Source organism: Marmota monax, unplaced genomic scaffold (assembly GCF_021218885.2).
Source record: "Marmota monax isolate L192 unplaced genomic scaffold, Marmota_monax_Labrador192_F-V1.1 WCK01_AAM20220418_F8-fsc00154, whole genome shotgun sequence".
NCBI lineage: Eukaryota > Metazoa > Chordata > Mammalia > Rodentia > Sciuridae > Marmota > Marmota monax.
This window is the reverse complement of record NW_026691933.1, coordinates 1,429,653-1,447,219: the sequence shown is the minus strand read 5'-3', so window position 1 is coordinate 1,447,219 and position 17,567 is coordinate 1,429,653. Positions and strand designations below refer to the sequence as shown.

Here is a 17,567-nt window from a genome sequence, read left to right as displayed (position 1 = left end):
TGTTTTTTAAGGAACGCTATAGTTATGTCTGCCCAGATTTGGTAAAAGAGTTTAACAAGTATGACACAGATGGATCAAAGTGGATTAAGCAGTATACTGGAATCAATGCTATCTCAAAGAAAGAATTTTCCATTGATGTTGGTTATGAGAGATTCTTGGGACCTGAAATCTTTTTTCATCCAGAGGTAAGGTTTTTTTGGAAGATGGAATTGCTTTGAAATATTCAGAAAATCAACTGGAAGATATTCAGAGAGCATTAATCTCAGAAACTTTGTTTAGAATACTAAAATATAGTGAGTTATATTTTTTGAGAAAAAAAAACTTCTAAAACACACTTGGAAAAAGTAAAACTTTCTTTTTTAGTGGCTTATGGGATTCATGGGAGAGCATGGGTAATGAAGAGGCCCTTAAATTATTTGTAATCATTTAAAATGTTGGAAAGATTCTACAAAACACTGCTTTAAGGTAAAATGACCATTATGCAAAGAATCTTCACTTGACTCTCATGAAGTATTTAGTAGCAAAATAGTCTCTCTCTATGAAATCTTAGCAACATAAAGACTATATTAAGGAAATGAAATAAGTGATTTTAATAATAATAAAATTATTTTAATAATTTAGTACCAGAAATTTAACTTTATTAAAACCACTAATATTGTTACTGTGCTTATTTAGCATGAAGAACAGTTATTTTTTAAGTTTATTCACTATTATATTAAGTGGATATAATTTTTATTGTCTTAACTTTAATCATTGGGTATTCAAAGATGAAAAAATTATCTTATGCTTATTAAAGTCAAAGAATGACAAATTATTTAGATAGGTAAAGTTGCTTTAATGAAATGCATGTGTCTTTTGAGGGAATATTGTGATTTAAACATTTAAGTGTGATTTAACCACTTAAAAAATAACTGTTCTTCATGCTGAATAAACACAGTAACAATATTGAGGGGAATATTGAGGAATAGAGAGCATCTAAGTCTGCTTGGGAGATCCAGTTGATTAAGAATGGATATTTGTCAGGCATGTGTGTTAGGAATATGTATTTCTGGCAAAGAGACAAGCTGAGCAGAGGTCTAGGACATGAAAGAGCTAGATAATAATAATTACAGAGGAACAGAGTGGTAGGAGATGGTCCAGATAGCTATTTTGTGGACTAGGTTGTAAATGACAAATACATTCTTCAAGGGAGTTTGCTGAATTCATAGTCAGAAATCTTCAGCATGGAAGTGGCACATATTAATATACAGTATTAAGTTACTCTGGCAGCATTGGGTTAGATGGATTGGAACAAAGGTGTGAATTGTTTTGGAAACCAGTGAGTTTATTGTAGTTTTTCAGATAAATAATGACCATAGGTCAATTAAAGTGAGAAAAGAGGTAATAGACAATTAAAGTGAGAAAAGAATAGTCAATATGACTTAATAATTGCTTATAGATATGAGGGGAGAAAGAATATGAAGAATCTGATTATGAATGAAGTTTATGACTTGAGCAACTAGATGTGCCATCCAAAGAAATTGCAAATGCTGAAAAGGAAGGGGTAGGTGAGGTAGAAACAGATGAATTTATTATACACATTTTTAAAGAGGTTTAAAAATTGACACTTTAGTTCTAAGGGTTTTGAACTAAAGGTAATTGTCCTGGGGTGAGGATAGACATGAATTTATCACAATGAGGTGGCACAGTGGAAGAGATTAGCCAAGGAAAGGTGCAGAGTCAAAGAAGGTAAAGAATCTGACCCTAGGGAACCCAGCACTTTATGGATAGGCAGAGTAAGAGGAACCTTCAAAGAACACTGACAGTTACAGAGGGTGATAGTTACAAAAATGAGAGAAGTAAATTATTTTGAGGACAAAGTTTGAATAGTGCTATTTGTTTCCATGAGTTAATATTAGAAGACACTTGTGAAATGCATGTGGGTTTTTCAGCATTCAGGTTAATGGTGATTCTAGAGGAACAGTTTCAATGAAATGCTGTGAGTCAGCTTGGTGCATCTTGAGAGGTAAAGGTTTAGAAGTTAGCATTGTGGGCTTTCTGGACTGAACAGAAAGGATAGTAGCTACTGGAAACTAGTAAGAAGTCAGTTGTGAAAATAAGTCTGAGGCTAGTTTTGAGTTTTTTAAAAAGGGTTTATTCCAGTGATGGGAGGTAAGGAGTGAATGTGAGTACAGGAAAATGTACAAGTGACATGGTTAAAAGAGTGGTAGCCAGTTGAGGAATTTTGTCATTTATAGTTCATAGTTTTATTTTTTTCCATGAAGTGGAATCAGTCTGATGTATTGGGAGAAGAGATTGGGCATACGATTGGGGATGATAGAAAATAATAATGTTCATAATCACTTTTTTAGAGAAATTGAGAGGGTGACTGTTGAATGCATATTAATGATAGTAGGACAGTAATTTTTTTTTTTTTTTTTACTCACTGTAGTGAGATTTGGTATTCCAAACTTGCAGTCATGTACTAGTTCCTTTCTCTTGGGTCAGTATGGGAACAGAGCAAAAGGACAAGACAGAGTTAATGTTAATAGCACAGAGAATGACAGAGTGAATCTAGAAGGTAGAATTAGAGGTAGTGAAGGATGCAGTCAGGGATTGGAGACCATGATGGACTGGCATATAATTATAAATTGGTAGCAAATGAATGAGCACTAGAATGATAAGGAATTGTGCTCAGACTAGTATACTGGAGTTTTAAGATTTCAGATGACACATTTTCTTTACAGTTTCATAAAAAAATAATTAAAAAGATGTATGCACATAGTTTTAAAGGTCAGGTAACACGGGCAAGTTTAAACCAAAAATATTTTAAGCTTGTCAAACCCTTTAACTCCTTTATGTTCTACAGAATATTCACTAGTGCTTATTTAACAATTACTCTTGGTAATCACCTCTAGATTTCCAAATACTTACTTGTATTGTTGTTTTTTTAATATACCCAGTGTTACTACTAATCTCCTTTTATGTAAGTTAATTTTTATGTAGGTTTTTTTTTTCCCTTCAGCCTGTTCCTTGTGTTAGATTATTGTTGTTTGGTAAATCAATAATTTTATAGTATTTATAATATTATATGTCTGACTTTTTCACTTTTGAGACAAGTATAAAAATGTGATTCTTTATCTCTTAAAATTCAGCTCTTCCCAAGTTTTCCCCTTATTTCTTATTTCTGTTTATTCATTAATTTTTCATTTATTCATTGAGGTTGGACTTAACTGCCTAGTTATTATAAATAATAACTGCCTAGTTATTATTAAGTGTATTATTCTATATCCTACGAAAACTACTACTCAATAATTTTTATTTTTGAATTTTCTTAAAAGTCTTACTTGTATTTTTTTTGTTTTGTTTTGTTTTTGTATCAGGGATTGAACCCAGGGGTGCTTTACCATGAGCCACATCCCCAGCCCTTTTTTTATATTTTAGTTAGAGACAGGATCTCAATGAATTGCTTTGGGCTTCACTAAGTTGCTGAGGCTGGCTTTGAACTTGAGTTCCTTCTGCTTCCGCCTCCCAAGCTGTTGAGATTACAGGTGTGCAACACTGCACTTGGCATGTATGGTATGGTTTCTTATATCTTCAATCCCTGAGCTTTGAAAAGTTCTACAGGTGAATTGTTTCACTTCTTACCACTTTGCCTCTATAGCAACAATTAGGCTGTAACATTCCCTTTTTCTCTAAAAAGGATTGAAATTTTTTACTCATTGTTTCTTTGCCTCCTCTTTTGTCTTTGGACATTGACCTTTTCTTTTAATTCTTTTGTTATTTTAGGTGGGGATTCAGGATCAGTGGAAAGATAAACCATATGGAGTTGGAAGTTAGGGCACATTTTCCTATGGGGCACATTTCCCTATTTGAGTGGTTACAATAGAAGTGGATTCAGGATCACTTGAATCAAGAAAAATTGATTGTGTTATAGTTGAAGTATTGGAAAAAGATATTAAAACCTCAGCTTGAGGTTAGGGATTAAAGAATTGCAGAATGTTCTGAATCAAATTCTCAGAAGAATAGGATTATGACAAGATAGATAATAGTATAGAAAATAGGAGATAATCTGGACTTCAAAGGATGAAGCATTTGAGTGGACTGCTTTTGACAAATGAGCTTTGCTTAATGTCTTGGCTCTTTTTAAAAAGTTTTAAGATTTAATTTATTTTTTATTGGTACATTATAATAGTGGGATAGATTGTATGTTTTTTTTGTTTTTTGCATATTCATACATGCAGACAATATACTGACTGCGTAAAACCTTGAAACATTAGATATGTAATAAAGTATGTTTGATTGTATCATATTATTTAGGAATCAGATAGTTAACTGTATCTACTAACTGTATATAGTTAACTGTATGCTACTAAGGTTTCTTATATCATTTTACCATTAATTCAAATAGCCTGTTTCATTTGGTATACATTTTCCCTTCATTAAATTTTTAATAAACTTTAAAGCATTTTATTCTCCATAGCTTTACTTTCCTTAAAAGCAGTTTTTTCTGTAAGAAATTTTTTTAAAAAATATTTTTAGTTGTAGATGGACACAATACCTTTATTTCATGTGGTACTAAGGATCAAACCCAGTGCCTTGTGCATTCTAGGAAAGTGCTCTACCAATGAGCTACAACCCCAGCCCCTGAAGTTGTTTTTTAAAAATGAGTTATATGTATGTATATTATTTAAATAATTAAGCAAATTTTAGCAAAAATTAGGAGTGCCTTACATGTTTCTCCTTTTTTTTTATTCTTAGAAGATTGTTTGGTGATGGCCTATATACTGTGAACTGTTTGATTATATTACAATTCAAGTACTTTTTAGTTGTTGGTCAGTTTTTATTTGATTTGAAATATCTTCTCAGGCTATTCAGAAGCATAGAGTTTTTTCATCTATTTTCTGGAATACATAATATGACCCAGTCTAAAGCTGCTTCTTTCTGCACTTGATATTGAGCCTCATATTCTTTCATCATTGTTCCAGGGATTCCTTTTCTTCTCTCTCGTGGATTCCTTTTTTCTATATCCTGCGTCTTTTTCATTCATACGCTGTACTTTTTGAGTGGAGATTCTTTGCCAGTAAGGTTCCTAATAAAGGTGGATGGGAGAGGAAAATTTTTAAGATACCTTACATGTTTTAAATGTATTTATTTTGCCTTCATACTTGCTTGATATTGGAGATAGAATCTTAAATTGGAAATCATTTTCCTTCAGGATTTTGAAGCCATTGGAAGTTAAGAAAGTTCTGATTTCTATGTATAGGACCTATTTTTTAATATTTTTTTCTGCAGATGCTTGTAGGATCTTTGCATTGTACCCTAGCATTTTGAAGGTAATTTCTGCACCTTTACCTACTCAGCCTTTGTGTGAATTTTCCCCCCCTTTCTGGCAGCCATTTTAATTCTAGGAGCTTCCCCAGCCCGGACTTTTGCTAATTTTTTATGCTACTCTCTTCTTATTTCATGGTTCTCTTATCTTCTGGCTTTATGAGGATATTAATCATAGTTGTTTTTTTTTTTTAAGTTGCATAGTTTATATTCAAGTTGCCTTTTCTGTATTTCAGTTACCACATTTTTTGTGGTAAAGACTTTCATGACACTTACTTAGGAAGGGACTCTAAAGTCTTGACTGGAGACCTGAGCTTTGTAGGTGGGACTTGCAAACTATATAGCCTTTTCTTTAGGGGAATGTCATATGTGTGTTTAACTCTTTTGGGGTTCCTAGGGAAGTCTCCTGTCTACAGTATAAAAGTTGGCAGCCAAATAGGAAAAGAGGGCTACTGTGTGTGTGTGTGTGTGTGTGTGTGTGTATGTGTGTGGTTTTGACAGCAGTAGGCTGCATATCTTCACTTAAACTCACCCTCTCTGTTCTCAGGCATACTTTCTAAAGGGAAACAGTTTTCTTCCCTTTAGAGAACATAATTAAGTTTTCTCCTTGAATGAGGAGGAGGCATTTAGTGGGCTTATTTTGAGACCATCTGGGGTTTTATTTAATGATCTCAGAGAGACTTTCAACCAATTTTTGTCCCTGTCTTTTATCTACCACCTCACTTTCCTGGCTACCAGATGCCATTTGTTTTTGGAGGAATTTGTGATATAAAATGGCTGATTTCTTGTTTCACATCACTGATGATGTCTCCTTGACTTCTCTTATGCACTGATGGTTTCCTAAGTGTTTGGAGGATGCGCAACATCTTATGCATCTGTTTCCTAGCTTACCAAATTTTGTTTCTGTATTTCCTTTTTTTTGTTCTGTTTATATTTTTTATATTTTTGTCTTTTTATAAAGAATTATTTTCACAATTCTTTCAGTAGAGTTTTGGGACGGAAAATCAGATATATATGTTTAGTTCTCTGTTTTCCCAGAATAGACCTGTTTTTTTGTATCATATGAACTATGTCACTTCCCAAGTGAGTTTTAATATTCTTTTTCCTATAGTTTTAGATACTTCTATATTCTAGTTTCCTTATCATTTATTTGCCATTTTCTTTGGGTTATATGGAAGTACTAGCATTTGTATTGTCCAGGACTTGAATACTGAAGATAAAATTATGAAAAAGTAAGAAATTTATCTTTATTTTGCTAAGTTACTAAAAGCAACTGTTTTAGGAGGAATGGGTTTGGCACTTTGATTTTTTTTTTTTTTTTTTTTCCTTCTTTGTACCAGGAATTAAACCCAGGGGCGCTTAACCATTGAGCCATATCCTCAGCTCTTTTTTAAAAATATTTTTTGAGGCAGGGTCTTGCTAAGTTGCTGAGACTGGCTTGGAACTTGGTGATCTTCCTGCCTTAGCCTCCCAAGCTGCTGGGATTACAGGTGTGTATCACCATACCTGGCCTGTTTTTTTTCTTTAAAAAAAAAAAGGAAATTTTGAAGGTGTTCCAAGTTTTAAACTTATAAATTCTCAAGTGTAGGAAATATTTGGACCACTATGTTTATTTGGTTTGTTCACTATTCCTGACAATTTTTTAGCGAGAAAAGGTAATTCTTCTTTAATAGTCTCTTCTGTTCTCCACAGCAATATTTTATAACCTGTTCAGGGACCAGTTGAAGGCAGGACTGAGCCCTTTCATTGAAGATGGAAGAAAAGGCCTAAAAATATATTAGAGACTCTAGGTTTGGCTTATTAAAGTACTGAATAATATGGCAGATAAACTATCTTACAAGAAGGGAAAGAATTCTGGGAAGGTTAATTTGTTTATGTATATATTTGTTTTACTGTTTTAGGTAAATACTGAAGAGTGTGATGAACAAGGCAATGTGGAGAATTTACAAGTTCTGTATTAATAAGTTGAAAAGATAAAAACTTTAAAATGAATAGCACAGAATATTTTCTGTCAAATTGTTAATATTTTCTTGATTAGTTAATATGCACCAATAAGAAATTTAAAATTTCTTAGTAATTTGTTCAGGTTTGGGAGAGAGAAATTTTTTTTTTTCCCTAATATAGCAAATGCCAGGTACTCTGGTTAACATTTCACTATGGGATCATTAAAACATAATGTTTTGAGAACTGAAGGCTCTTTAAGATTTCATAGTCTAAAAGTCAAAAAAGGTGGTCCAAGGTCACAAATGTAATCATGGAAAATAAAATTCTTCTCATGCCATCTAATAATTATCTAAACTGTTCTCTGCTGCATGTGAGCATATCTTTAAATGACATTTAGAGCAAACTGAGTGAACTGTCCTATACATGTGCTTGTGCACAGATGATTGTGAAAGTTCTTCATGTGTTGATTTTGGAGTTACAAGTAAATTTTAGCAATTCAGCAAATGAAATATAGAATTTGTAAATAATGAGAATAGACTAAATTTATTTCAACCTCTGTTGATGGATTTACAGTTTTCACTTTTGTAAGTGAGTCTGCAGTGAAGCTGTTTTTAGGTAATAGTGTTACATGCGTGGGAGTTTCTCCAGGGTTTGTTCTAAAGAAGTGCAGTTATGTACATTTAAAATTTTATTAGGTGTTGCCAAATTGTTTTCCAAAGTGTTTATATTGATGTGTATTTTCTTAACTGTATATAAGAGTTTTTGTTCCTCATTTTTACCATCTTTTGTATGTATGACTTTTTACATGTTTAATATGGTTACGAAATGATACATAACACCATTGTTTTATTTGCATTTCTTCAGAAATCTGTTTTCAATATGTTTATTTGCATCTATTACAGAACAGAATTTATAGTTTCTAAGTCTTTTTTTTTTAAATGGGATTCTTTCTTTTTTGATATTTATAGTAATAATCTTAGCTCTCTCATAAATCCAAATTTACTTATTTTTCAGTTTGCTAATCCAGACTTTACACAACCTATCTCAGAAGTTGTAGATGAAGTGATTCAGAATTGTCCTATTGATGTTAGACGTCCTCTCTACAAGGTCAGTATTTGTAGCAAATTTGGTATTTAAGGACATTTTTTAGATAACTTTAAATTTTCTGTCCATTGTTGAATATTAAATACCTCTCTTAAAATGAATGCACTTGAATTTTAGTAATGTTTACCTTCAGCTTTTTTGTTTAATAAAGGTCATTTATTTGTTTTTCTTCAATAATTTAGAATATTGTCCTCTCTGGAGGGTCAACTATGTTCAGGGACTTTGGACGTCGATTGCAAAGAGATTTGAAAAGAACTGTAGATGCCAGACTGAAATTGAGTGAAGAATTGAGTGGTGGTAGATTAAAGGTTAGTTTTTTCATTGATGGTGGGAAACTTGAGGGTGCTTTGATTATTGTAATGGGTATGGGAAAGGCTTGCCAACTTTTGCTCTTATTTTGAAAGATAAGAGAAACATGTCTGGTATTGTAATGGATTTAATACTAGAGATTTCATGTCCATGATATGATTTGATTGTTTGATTATTTTGGGATATTATCTGTAATTCTGGAAAATATTCTTAATGATACCTTTGAGATAGATGTGTGTGTAGATGTATATATTTTCAAAATATAAGTAATTTCATAATGGATCCACATTTTGTGGTGAGGAGAGCAATGTGGGGATCTGACCCAGAAAGTCATATATGCTAATTAAGAATATAAGCCATATCCCTGGCCCCAAAGAATTTAAAATATCTTTATAGCCGGTAAAGGAAGCAGGGTTCAAAGAAATGTCATTTGAGAGGCCAAGCTTACTTTTGCAAACTGACTCTAGTTCCTGCATAGCAAGCTTATAGTGCCCAGTTAAATTGGTGACTCCCCCAAATTTTCTTTGTTACATGTCTTGGACCTTTGGGATTGATGTAAAAATATCAAAATTAATTTTAAATTCTCAGATGTCTGCTTTCTATATTTCTGAGACAAAATTTCAGTAATATTTTTGTTTTGTCTTTGTTAAATATTGAAGCAAAACATTGATTCAGAGGATAAGTTGCTATATAAAACACACTTTATTCTATTTGGAAGATTTCCAAGAATGAAGAGAGTGGTACTCATCTGAGAGTACCACAAACATTACAAATGTCTTAAAAGTAAAATATAACACTCTAGCATTTAGCTTCTTATTAAAAAATTACATAACAGATGTCTTCAACACCTAAACTTTGGATTATCATAAATAAACCTATCCCTTATAGTGTAGTAAAAAAAAAGTATGTTTTGAGCTCCATCACCATAATGGCATGATTTTACTGTTTAGGCAGTCTGCTCATATAATAGATTTTTAAAATGTTGACTTTGTTTTTGCATTTCCTTCTCAACCAACCAATCCATCCATCTACCTACTCATCCAGCATGCCTTTCCATCTACCCACCTATCTTTCTGTTTCCCCCACCCCCCCAAATACATACACACACACACACACACACACACACACGGTTGATAAGTTTTACCAGTATATTTTAATTCTCTGCACTGAGAATTATGCAAATCATGACGATATGAATAATCTAGATGTAGACATGAAGCAAGTTTCACAAATTGTGTCACTAATTATTGTGCCCATAGTTAGTGTTTGTTGTTTTTCATGACCTTAACATTTTTTAAAGAATAGGCTTATTTATTTTGTAGAATGTTCCTCAGTTTGGGTTTATTTGATGTTTTCCCATGATTTTGGCAATAACTCTTTAAGAGGGGATATTGTATTTTTTTAGTGCATTGTGTCAGTAGACACATGATTTTATTTGTCCTATGTGTTAAGTTTGGTTGTTTTGTTAAAAGTGTGTCTGCCAGGTTTCTAGTATGAAATTATGAGGTCTGGACGTTACACCTGGTGTGAAGTTATTATTGTTCCTCTCTATTTAAAACCCTTTGTGTCCCATCGTGTCAGATGTGAAACACCTATAAAAACTTATATTGAACAGCAAATATACGACTTATGGTAACTTTTAAATAATCTTTAAATATTTATTATGTGCACAGAATTGAAAACTTGGCAGTTAATAAGTTAATAATTTTATGGGGAGACACTTTCAGACTATGTAATTATTCTGTTTTGCATCCAGTTTTCAATGACTATTTTTAGCGTCCATTGTGATTCTTTCCTAAATTGTTATTACTGAAGTACTTGCCTCATAGTATATAGAATATTATTTAACCTTAGCCTATATCATTTAACCTTAAATGTACTATATAAAAATAATATTTATACTAAATTCAAGTTACTCCTTATAAACCAGAAAAAAAAAATACCTTGAGGATGTAGAATATCATTTAACCTTAAATGTATATGGTGTTTCACAAATTCTGTCATTCCTTCTGTTTTTCAGTTCCATTTTGTTATTAGGAGGAGCCCATCCCCACTTGTATGAAGTCTGGATTTCTCTTTTTATTACTATATCATCAATAGCATTATGGAGTCATTTCGTTAGTTCATTAATGTTGATGTTCAACTTTTCTCAGTTTGGAACAATAGGAACCATTCAAATGACTCTCTTGTCTTTGTGATGTAGCCCCACCAGGTTTTATGCATGTCTGTCCTTTCCTTTGCAAGTAGGATGCTTTAGGTTGATCTTGTGCTTTCTCTTTTCTGGTCCTGAAATCAGCCCTCCCCCAACTCCCACAGGATTCCCTTTTTTAGTGGATAATGTTATTATGAAACCAAATTTGAACGCTGGGGCTGCTCACTGCTACCAAGGTGTCACATCTAGACCTCAGTGACTGAGTGTGTGTGTGTGTGTGTGTGTGTGTGTGTGTGTGTTTCCCCATGTATCCTTCAGTTCCAGAATATCAATGGGTTTATTCTTACTTTTTACTTTTCCACATTTGTAAGACCTTACCCTGATAGTGAAAAACCTAACTCCTATTATCCATAATACATTTTATGTTTTTGCTCAAGTATGGAATACGTGTATAATAATTTTCAAATTGTAAATCCATACCACTATGAAACTTATTAGCCTTCTCACTGGAGTTCAATATTTGCTCCCCCCACTGCCCCACCTGAGGATATAGAATAAAAATCCTGTATTCACAGGTTACTTGGGTTTGTCACTTCAGTCTGATTGTTTTTTAAAAATGACTTGGTTTGTTTCTGTTGTACTTTTTTTTTTGCACCAAGAATTACATTCCTTTTAAAGTTTTAGCTTTTTAATTGTAGTGTGGAATTTTACTTTTAAGTGGCAGATAAGAATTGAACATATTATGGGGTTCATTGTGATAATACAGTACATGTGGGCAATGTGTAAGATCAAATCCATGGAATTAGCATTTCCATCTCTAAAAGTATATATCATTTCTTTGTGTTTGAAGCCTCCAGACTCTTCTACAAGGGTGCTTCATAAAATGTATAAGTTGCTGTAAAGGTAGTCTTAAAGTCAGTATTGGTTCACTTACTGAATGTAGGTTGATAAAGACTTATTTGACTTTTACAGAGTCATTTTATTAACCCTGACCATATAATTCTTTTTTCAAATATAAACAATAAAACATAATTAACAGTTCAAAAAAATTGTATAAAGTGTATACTATTATTTCCTCTCCATTCATTCTGTCCTGTTTTCATCCCTGCCTCTTAACAGTGTTTTCAACATTCCCCTCTATAAATAATTATTTTTTTCTGGTTTATAGCACGTATAAGGTTAAATGATAATACAGAAATTCTTTTCTGAATTTTCTATTGAAATGATCTCACTGTGTCTTTTTTAGCCAAAACCTATTGACGTACAAGTTATTACACACCACATGCAGCGATACGCGGTTTGGTTTGGAGGATCAATGCTGGCTTCCACGGTGAGTATGATGAAGCTTACTTGTAAATTTTTTTAGATAGAAGAACCCAAGGGGCTGCGGCTGTGGCTCAGTTGGTAGAGTGTGAAGCACTTGTGAAGCCCTGGGTTCAATCCTCAGCACCACATAAAAATAAAATAAAGGTACTGTGTCCATCTACTAAAAAGATGTTAAAAAAAAAAGAACCCAAGGTACTTATAGAAGAACAAAGCAAATTCCTTTAAGTTTTATCTAAATATAACAGAAAATTTAAAAAATTGTATACATGTTTACATAGTATTTTTAAAACTGGAAGACATTTCAGTTTTATGTTCCTAAATTTATTTTTAACTTGCTCGATGTTATTTTAAAGTGAGCATTTTATCTTGTATTTTAAGATTTGTTGGTAGGGGGAGTATTTTAAACCTTTAGTCTTCCAAAGGTCATTGTTTTTTCTTTTCATATATTTAAAAACATTAAGGTAGATATTATGTTTTGTTGCTTGGGATGTATGATGTTCAAAATTGAATACAGAGAATTATTTTAAGAATCCTGTCCCCAAATCAAAATGTCCTTAAAGTGCCCTGAAAGTTATTCTAATATCAATTACAGTAAATGTTGGTGTTTTGTACTGATAGTACATGGACTATTAAAATGAAGGAGTTTTAATCTGAATTATTGAAGAACTGTACAACTTTGAATTTAAAACCATTTAAAAATTTCTGCCTTAATTTTAGTCATCTTCAGTTATGCCATATGACCTATTTGGGTTTGTAACTGGCAAAGTAAGTAACACAAAGCATGGAACAGTTTGTCTTTATAATACTTTGAGTGAGAAAGGCAGGTGATCTCGACCTTTTTATAATATGACTAGAAATAGTTTATACTGTATAGGCTGATGCTGCTTCTTTAAACTGTTGGTTCAATATAATGTGAGAAAGCTTCAGCAGAACAGACTGGACATTTGAGAATCAACTTTCCGTTCCTCAAAATTTCAAAATCCTAGGAGGAACAAATGTTAGGATGGTGGGGGAACATGAATTTTTTGCCCCTTTTCCATTCTGATACAGATTTATAGCTGATTTTAAATCATGATTTCTAGAATTTGTGAACTTGTAAATATTTTAGATTTAACATCTATTTTAAAGCATATTGAAAACTAGTGTATTTTTTTATTTTTTTAAAAACATTTTTTGTTTTGTTTTCAGCCTGAGTTCTACCAAGTATGCCACACCAAAAAGGATTATGAAGAAATTGGACCTAGCATTTGTCGTCACAATCCAGTGTTTGGAGTCATGTCATAATTGGCTTCATAGTTATTGGGGTTAGGGAAGTGGAGAAGAGATAATCTTTCTCATTACCTGTTTTGTCTGGATGGCTGGTTTTGCGGTTTTAAACCTGACTTGAAATAGTAAGACCAAACATGATTATACAGGAATATTTTAATAAGTGTATCAACATGCAGATGTAGAAGAGAGCGAAAATGATTGTTTTTCTTTAGATTGAATATTTGAATCTTATGTGTAACAAAAAGAAGTGGGTTTTAGTTCTTTCTGTGCCCTGATATTTTGTATATTATTGAATTATCCAAGATTTGATGGGATTTATCGGTATGTAGATAGCTCTATAATGCTTGAATTGTACACTTCCAAGTGTGCAATGCAAGAGCTTGTTTATATTTCATACTTTTTATACTTTGAGGAAAAAAGTCAAAGAAAAACTGTAGTATTTGAGGAACAAACAGTGACCAAGTAAAGGATGAATTCAAAAAGCCTCATAAGACTTGGTGTATGCAGGGATTCCAGTTATTATGAATTGTTTCCATACCCTCTTCCCCTTTCTCCCACCAGTGGTTTTCTTTGCAAGTGCTTTTGGAACTAAGAAGCTAGTATCTTGGATTAACTGATGCCTGCTAGTGCTTTCTGATTACTCGCATTCTGTTTCTTGCTTTAAAAGAAAAGTAAAGACAAGGCTGTTGGACCAGTGTTGCAGTTCTCTAGTGTCATTTGTTATTAAAGGAAAAAAAAACAAACTAATTTGATTACCAAAATTGGTCTATTTAAAGCCTAATACCATTCTAATAAAGGCACAAATTTCTTTTTAATACTTGTTTCAGGCTCTTTAATCTCTTTTTAAGTTAACTAATAAATCTATTTTCTTCAGACCTCTGCAGTAGTTCTTTAAAATCACAACAGTTGGTTAGCAAGCTAACTTTTTTAATGTGCTCTGTACAAATAATTGTGAACTTTTAATATGTTGGATGCTTTCATTTTGATAACTGGATCTCCATTTGATATTTTCATTGTGTAACTCATTTGCAGTTTGTTTTTTTTTTTTTTTTTTTTTTTAGTGCCAGTCCCTGATATATCATGGAAAGTTAATTTTCTTTGCATTTTAAAATATCTGGATCATGAAGAAAAAGTGATGAAAATAAATTAAAATTGAATTACCTTTTCTAATGTTTTTTTTCCCCCCAAGCAGTGTGATTGTACTTGGAGTTTAAATATTTGATACAATTTTTTTTTGTTCCTATAGAAATAGTGGGCTTCATTTAAATAATCTATCATGTATATGGTAGAAAATTTCTCGGGAATTTTAAATTTATCATTTATTTGTAAAAAGGATAAAATGGGAGATTTATAATAGTCTTTTTTTTTTAGAATTTAAGCAGCAATATCAGTGAATACTTGAATGCCATTATTCATAAAACACAGGTTTAGAATGCCTCTATCCAAAAGTTAAAGAACATAAAAGTGTTTTTATTGCTTGTATTTAGTATAAAAACAGACTTGGGGAATAGGTGTCAGTTTTTATTTAGAATAAGTCTTGACACTTAAATCTTATTAGTCATTTCTTCGAATCTTAATTCTTTCAATGTGGGAGAAAAGGATACATTATATGTCTTAGAGTAGTTATAATATAATTATTATCAATTTTATTTTTGTTTTACTTGAAAAAATATTTCATGGACATTGTAAAACACTATTGAAATAGTACCAAAGAGTAGATAGTGAAAATAAGTTTCTTTCCCAACCCAGTCTATCTCATTTTCTTATCATTACATATACTGTTAGGAATGTGTTGTTTCCTTAAAATTTTCTGTGCATGTAGAAATAAACATCTCTTTTATTTTACACAAATAGGAACTTAATGTGTACTGTGTTCTGCACTTTGTTTTTTCAACAATCTTTTTATACAGAACAGCATAATAAGAGTTAAGATTTCATCTTCTGGCCCAGTAAATTATTGTTAGCATTGTCATAAATATTTTTACTTACAATGGTTAGGTAATTAAATGGATAAGCTAGAAAGACATGTTTACAAAACCATATGTTTTTAACTATTTGCTATGAATACATGAAGGTCAAAAACTTGTCTTTAGGCTTAAACTTATTTGTAGGAACAAGAAAACCCCAATCTTTCCTATTTGTTGTCTCTTTTGCTCTGCTCTTAAGAGGAGTGAGCTACAATATGATAGAAGCAGTATTTTTTTTTTTTTTTTTTTGTGTGTGTGTTTTAATATCTTCCCTGTGATTGTATACAATATTTTCAACTTAACAGAAACTTCAGTTGTGAATTTGTAGAAGTTCATCTAAGATAAACTAAAATCTGTGACACTGACTCAGTGTTTAGCAGCATGGACATGGGACATTTAAAAAAGCACCAAACAGGCCAGTGATCAGAATTTTTATTCTGATTCAACTCATTGATGATATAGCTTCTTCAACATTATGTTTTTTAAAACATGGCAGATATACTAGTATCATCTTGGACAAATTCTTTGAACTCCTGAGACTTTATATATAGAAATGTTGTTTTGGATTATATTGTAATTTCTATGAGTTGTAAGAATATAACCTAGCTTTTTCCATTGCTTCATTTGTGGTAGTAAAGATGTTATTAATTTCTTCTTTTTGAGTTCCCGAAATTATGAGCCACTGGGAAATTAAATAGACACTTATTTTCAGACTTGATGCCTGCTTTTTAAAAAAGTAAACAAAGTTTTACATTTAACCCTTAAACACTAATTAATATGTGACATATCCTGCAGGTAATCACTCTCTTCTGATCTGTCCTTTTTTCTGATAAGAGATAAAGCAGTTATCTGCTCTAGTTTCCCACTTTGACTTTTTGGTTTGTTTGCAAAGCTATGTAAACAGATCATAACAACTGCTTTTGGAGATGTTTCTAGAAATATCTTCAGACATAATGTGACATATAGAGGTAATAGGCCATTGTGTCCTTTATTGCTTAATTTCTACACAGAAGTTCTAGAGAATATATCTATACAGATAGGAAATTAATCCTTTCAGATAATCCTGAAGATAGTACTAATTTGTTAAATTATTGAGGAAATTATTTGTATAGTAGTTGTTTATTTGTACCATTGTAAATAGTGTTTTTGTTCTTCTTCCTTCTGGGTTAATCTATCAGTAATAAAGTGCAGTATCTTCCTGCTTTTCTTATTAGTCTGATTTTGTCTCCTGTGACCCCTATTTCCTGAACTTTTGGTGTTCATAATCGCTGGTTACCAATACTCTGGTTAGCCATCTGAAGTCTCTTCTTTAACTATTAGCACCCAGATTTTAACCTCAGGTTGTTTAATGGGCACTAAATATATTAGCTAGAATATATACAACCTGAAATAAATGCAAATTCCAGGAGTAAAAATATTCCCCCATTCAAATTGAATATATTGTAATGTAAAAGTACTTAGTATATAGTTGATCAATGATAATTGTTATTAAGAAATTATATAGAACTTTCAGGACTTTCATACCAAGTCCTGAAAATATTTTGTTTTTGTATTGGGTCTATATCAAATCTGAGTTAACCTTTATGAAGACTTTTTAGATTTGTTGGAGGCCAGCGAGTAGTTTTTAGACTTAAGAGAAAAAGAATTTCTGCTAATTGTTGATAACTCTTCAATACTCTAAATATTTATCTCTCTCCATGATTTTTTAGAACTTTACTATAATTTCCTTTGGTCTTGATAAATCTTTTTTAAAAAAAGTTAAGCCAGGCACGGTGGCACAACCTATAATCTCAGCGGCTTGGGAGGCTGAGGCAGGAGAATCTGGTTCAAAGCTAGCCTCAGCAAAAGTGAGGCGCTAAGCAACTCAGTGAAACACCCCCCCCCCCGCCAAAGTTAAAAATATGTGGTTGTTTGAGGTATTCTTCATGCTAAAATCTAGCTTAACGGATGCATTTGATAACTTGGGAGCTAAAATTAATGAAACATATTTGAGTTTAGGATTGTAATAATTTAGTGGTCATAGTACTAAAGGAGGAATGGGAATAGAAAAATGATTTATGAAAAAAGGCAGCTTAATCAAATTAGAAACGTATTATTCTTCCTATTTTAATTTAGCAAATGATCATTTTTTACTGTTTTCCAGTTTTCATTATTTTTTAGTGACTAATTTTTATACATTACCTTAA

At 32.0% G+C, this 17,567-nt stretch overlaps 1 protein-coding gene across 3 annotated transcripts in view; it reads left to right on the top strand.

Moving 5' to 3' along the window:
- The window catches only part of LOC124091941 (actin-related protein 3), a 60,746-nt gene extending 46,517 nt beyond the window's left edge, over window positions 1–14,229 (top strand). For all 3 annotated transcript variants that reach the window (XM_046443561.2, XM_058578718.1, XM_058578524.1), the window contains 5 exons: window positions 12–185; window positions 8,269–8,361; window positions 8,541–8,666; window positions 12,066–12,149; window positions 13,334–14,229. In XM_046443561.2, coding sequence (XP_046299517.1) covers window positions 12–185; window positions 8,269–8,361; window positions 8,541–8,666; window positions 12,066–12,149; window positions 13,334–13,429 — 573 coding nt within the window. In that variant the 3' untranslated portion in view covers window positions 13,430–14,229. The remainder of the gene's footprint in view (window positions 1–11; window positions 186–8,268; window positions 8,362–8,540; window positions 8,667–12,065; window positions 12,150–13,333) is intronic.
- The last annotated feature ends 3,338 nt before the right edge of the window (window positions 14,230–17,567 follow it).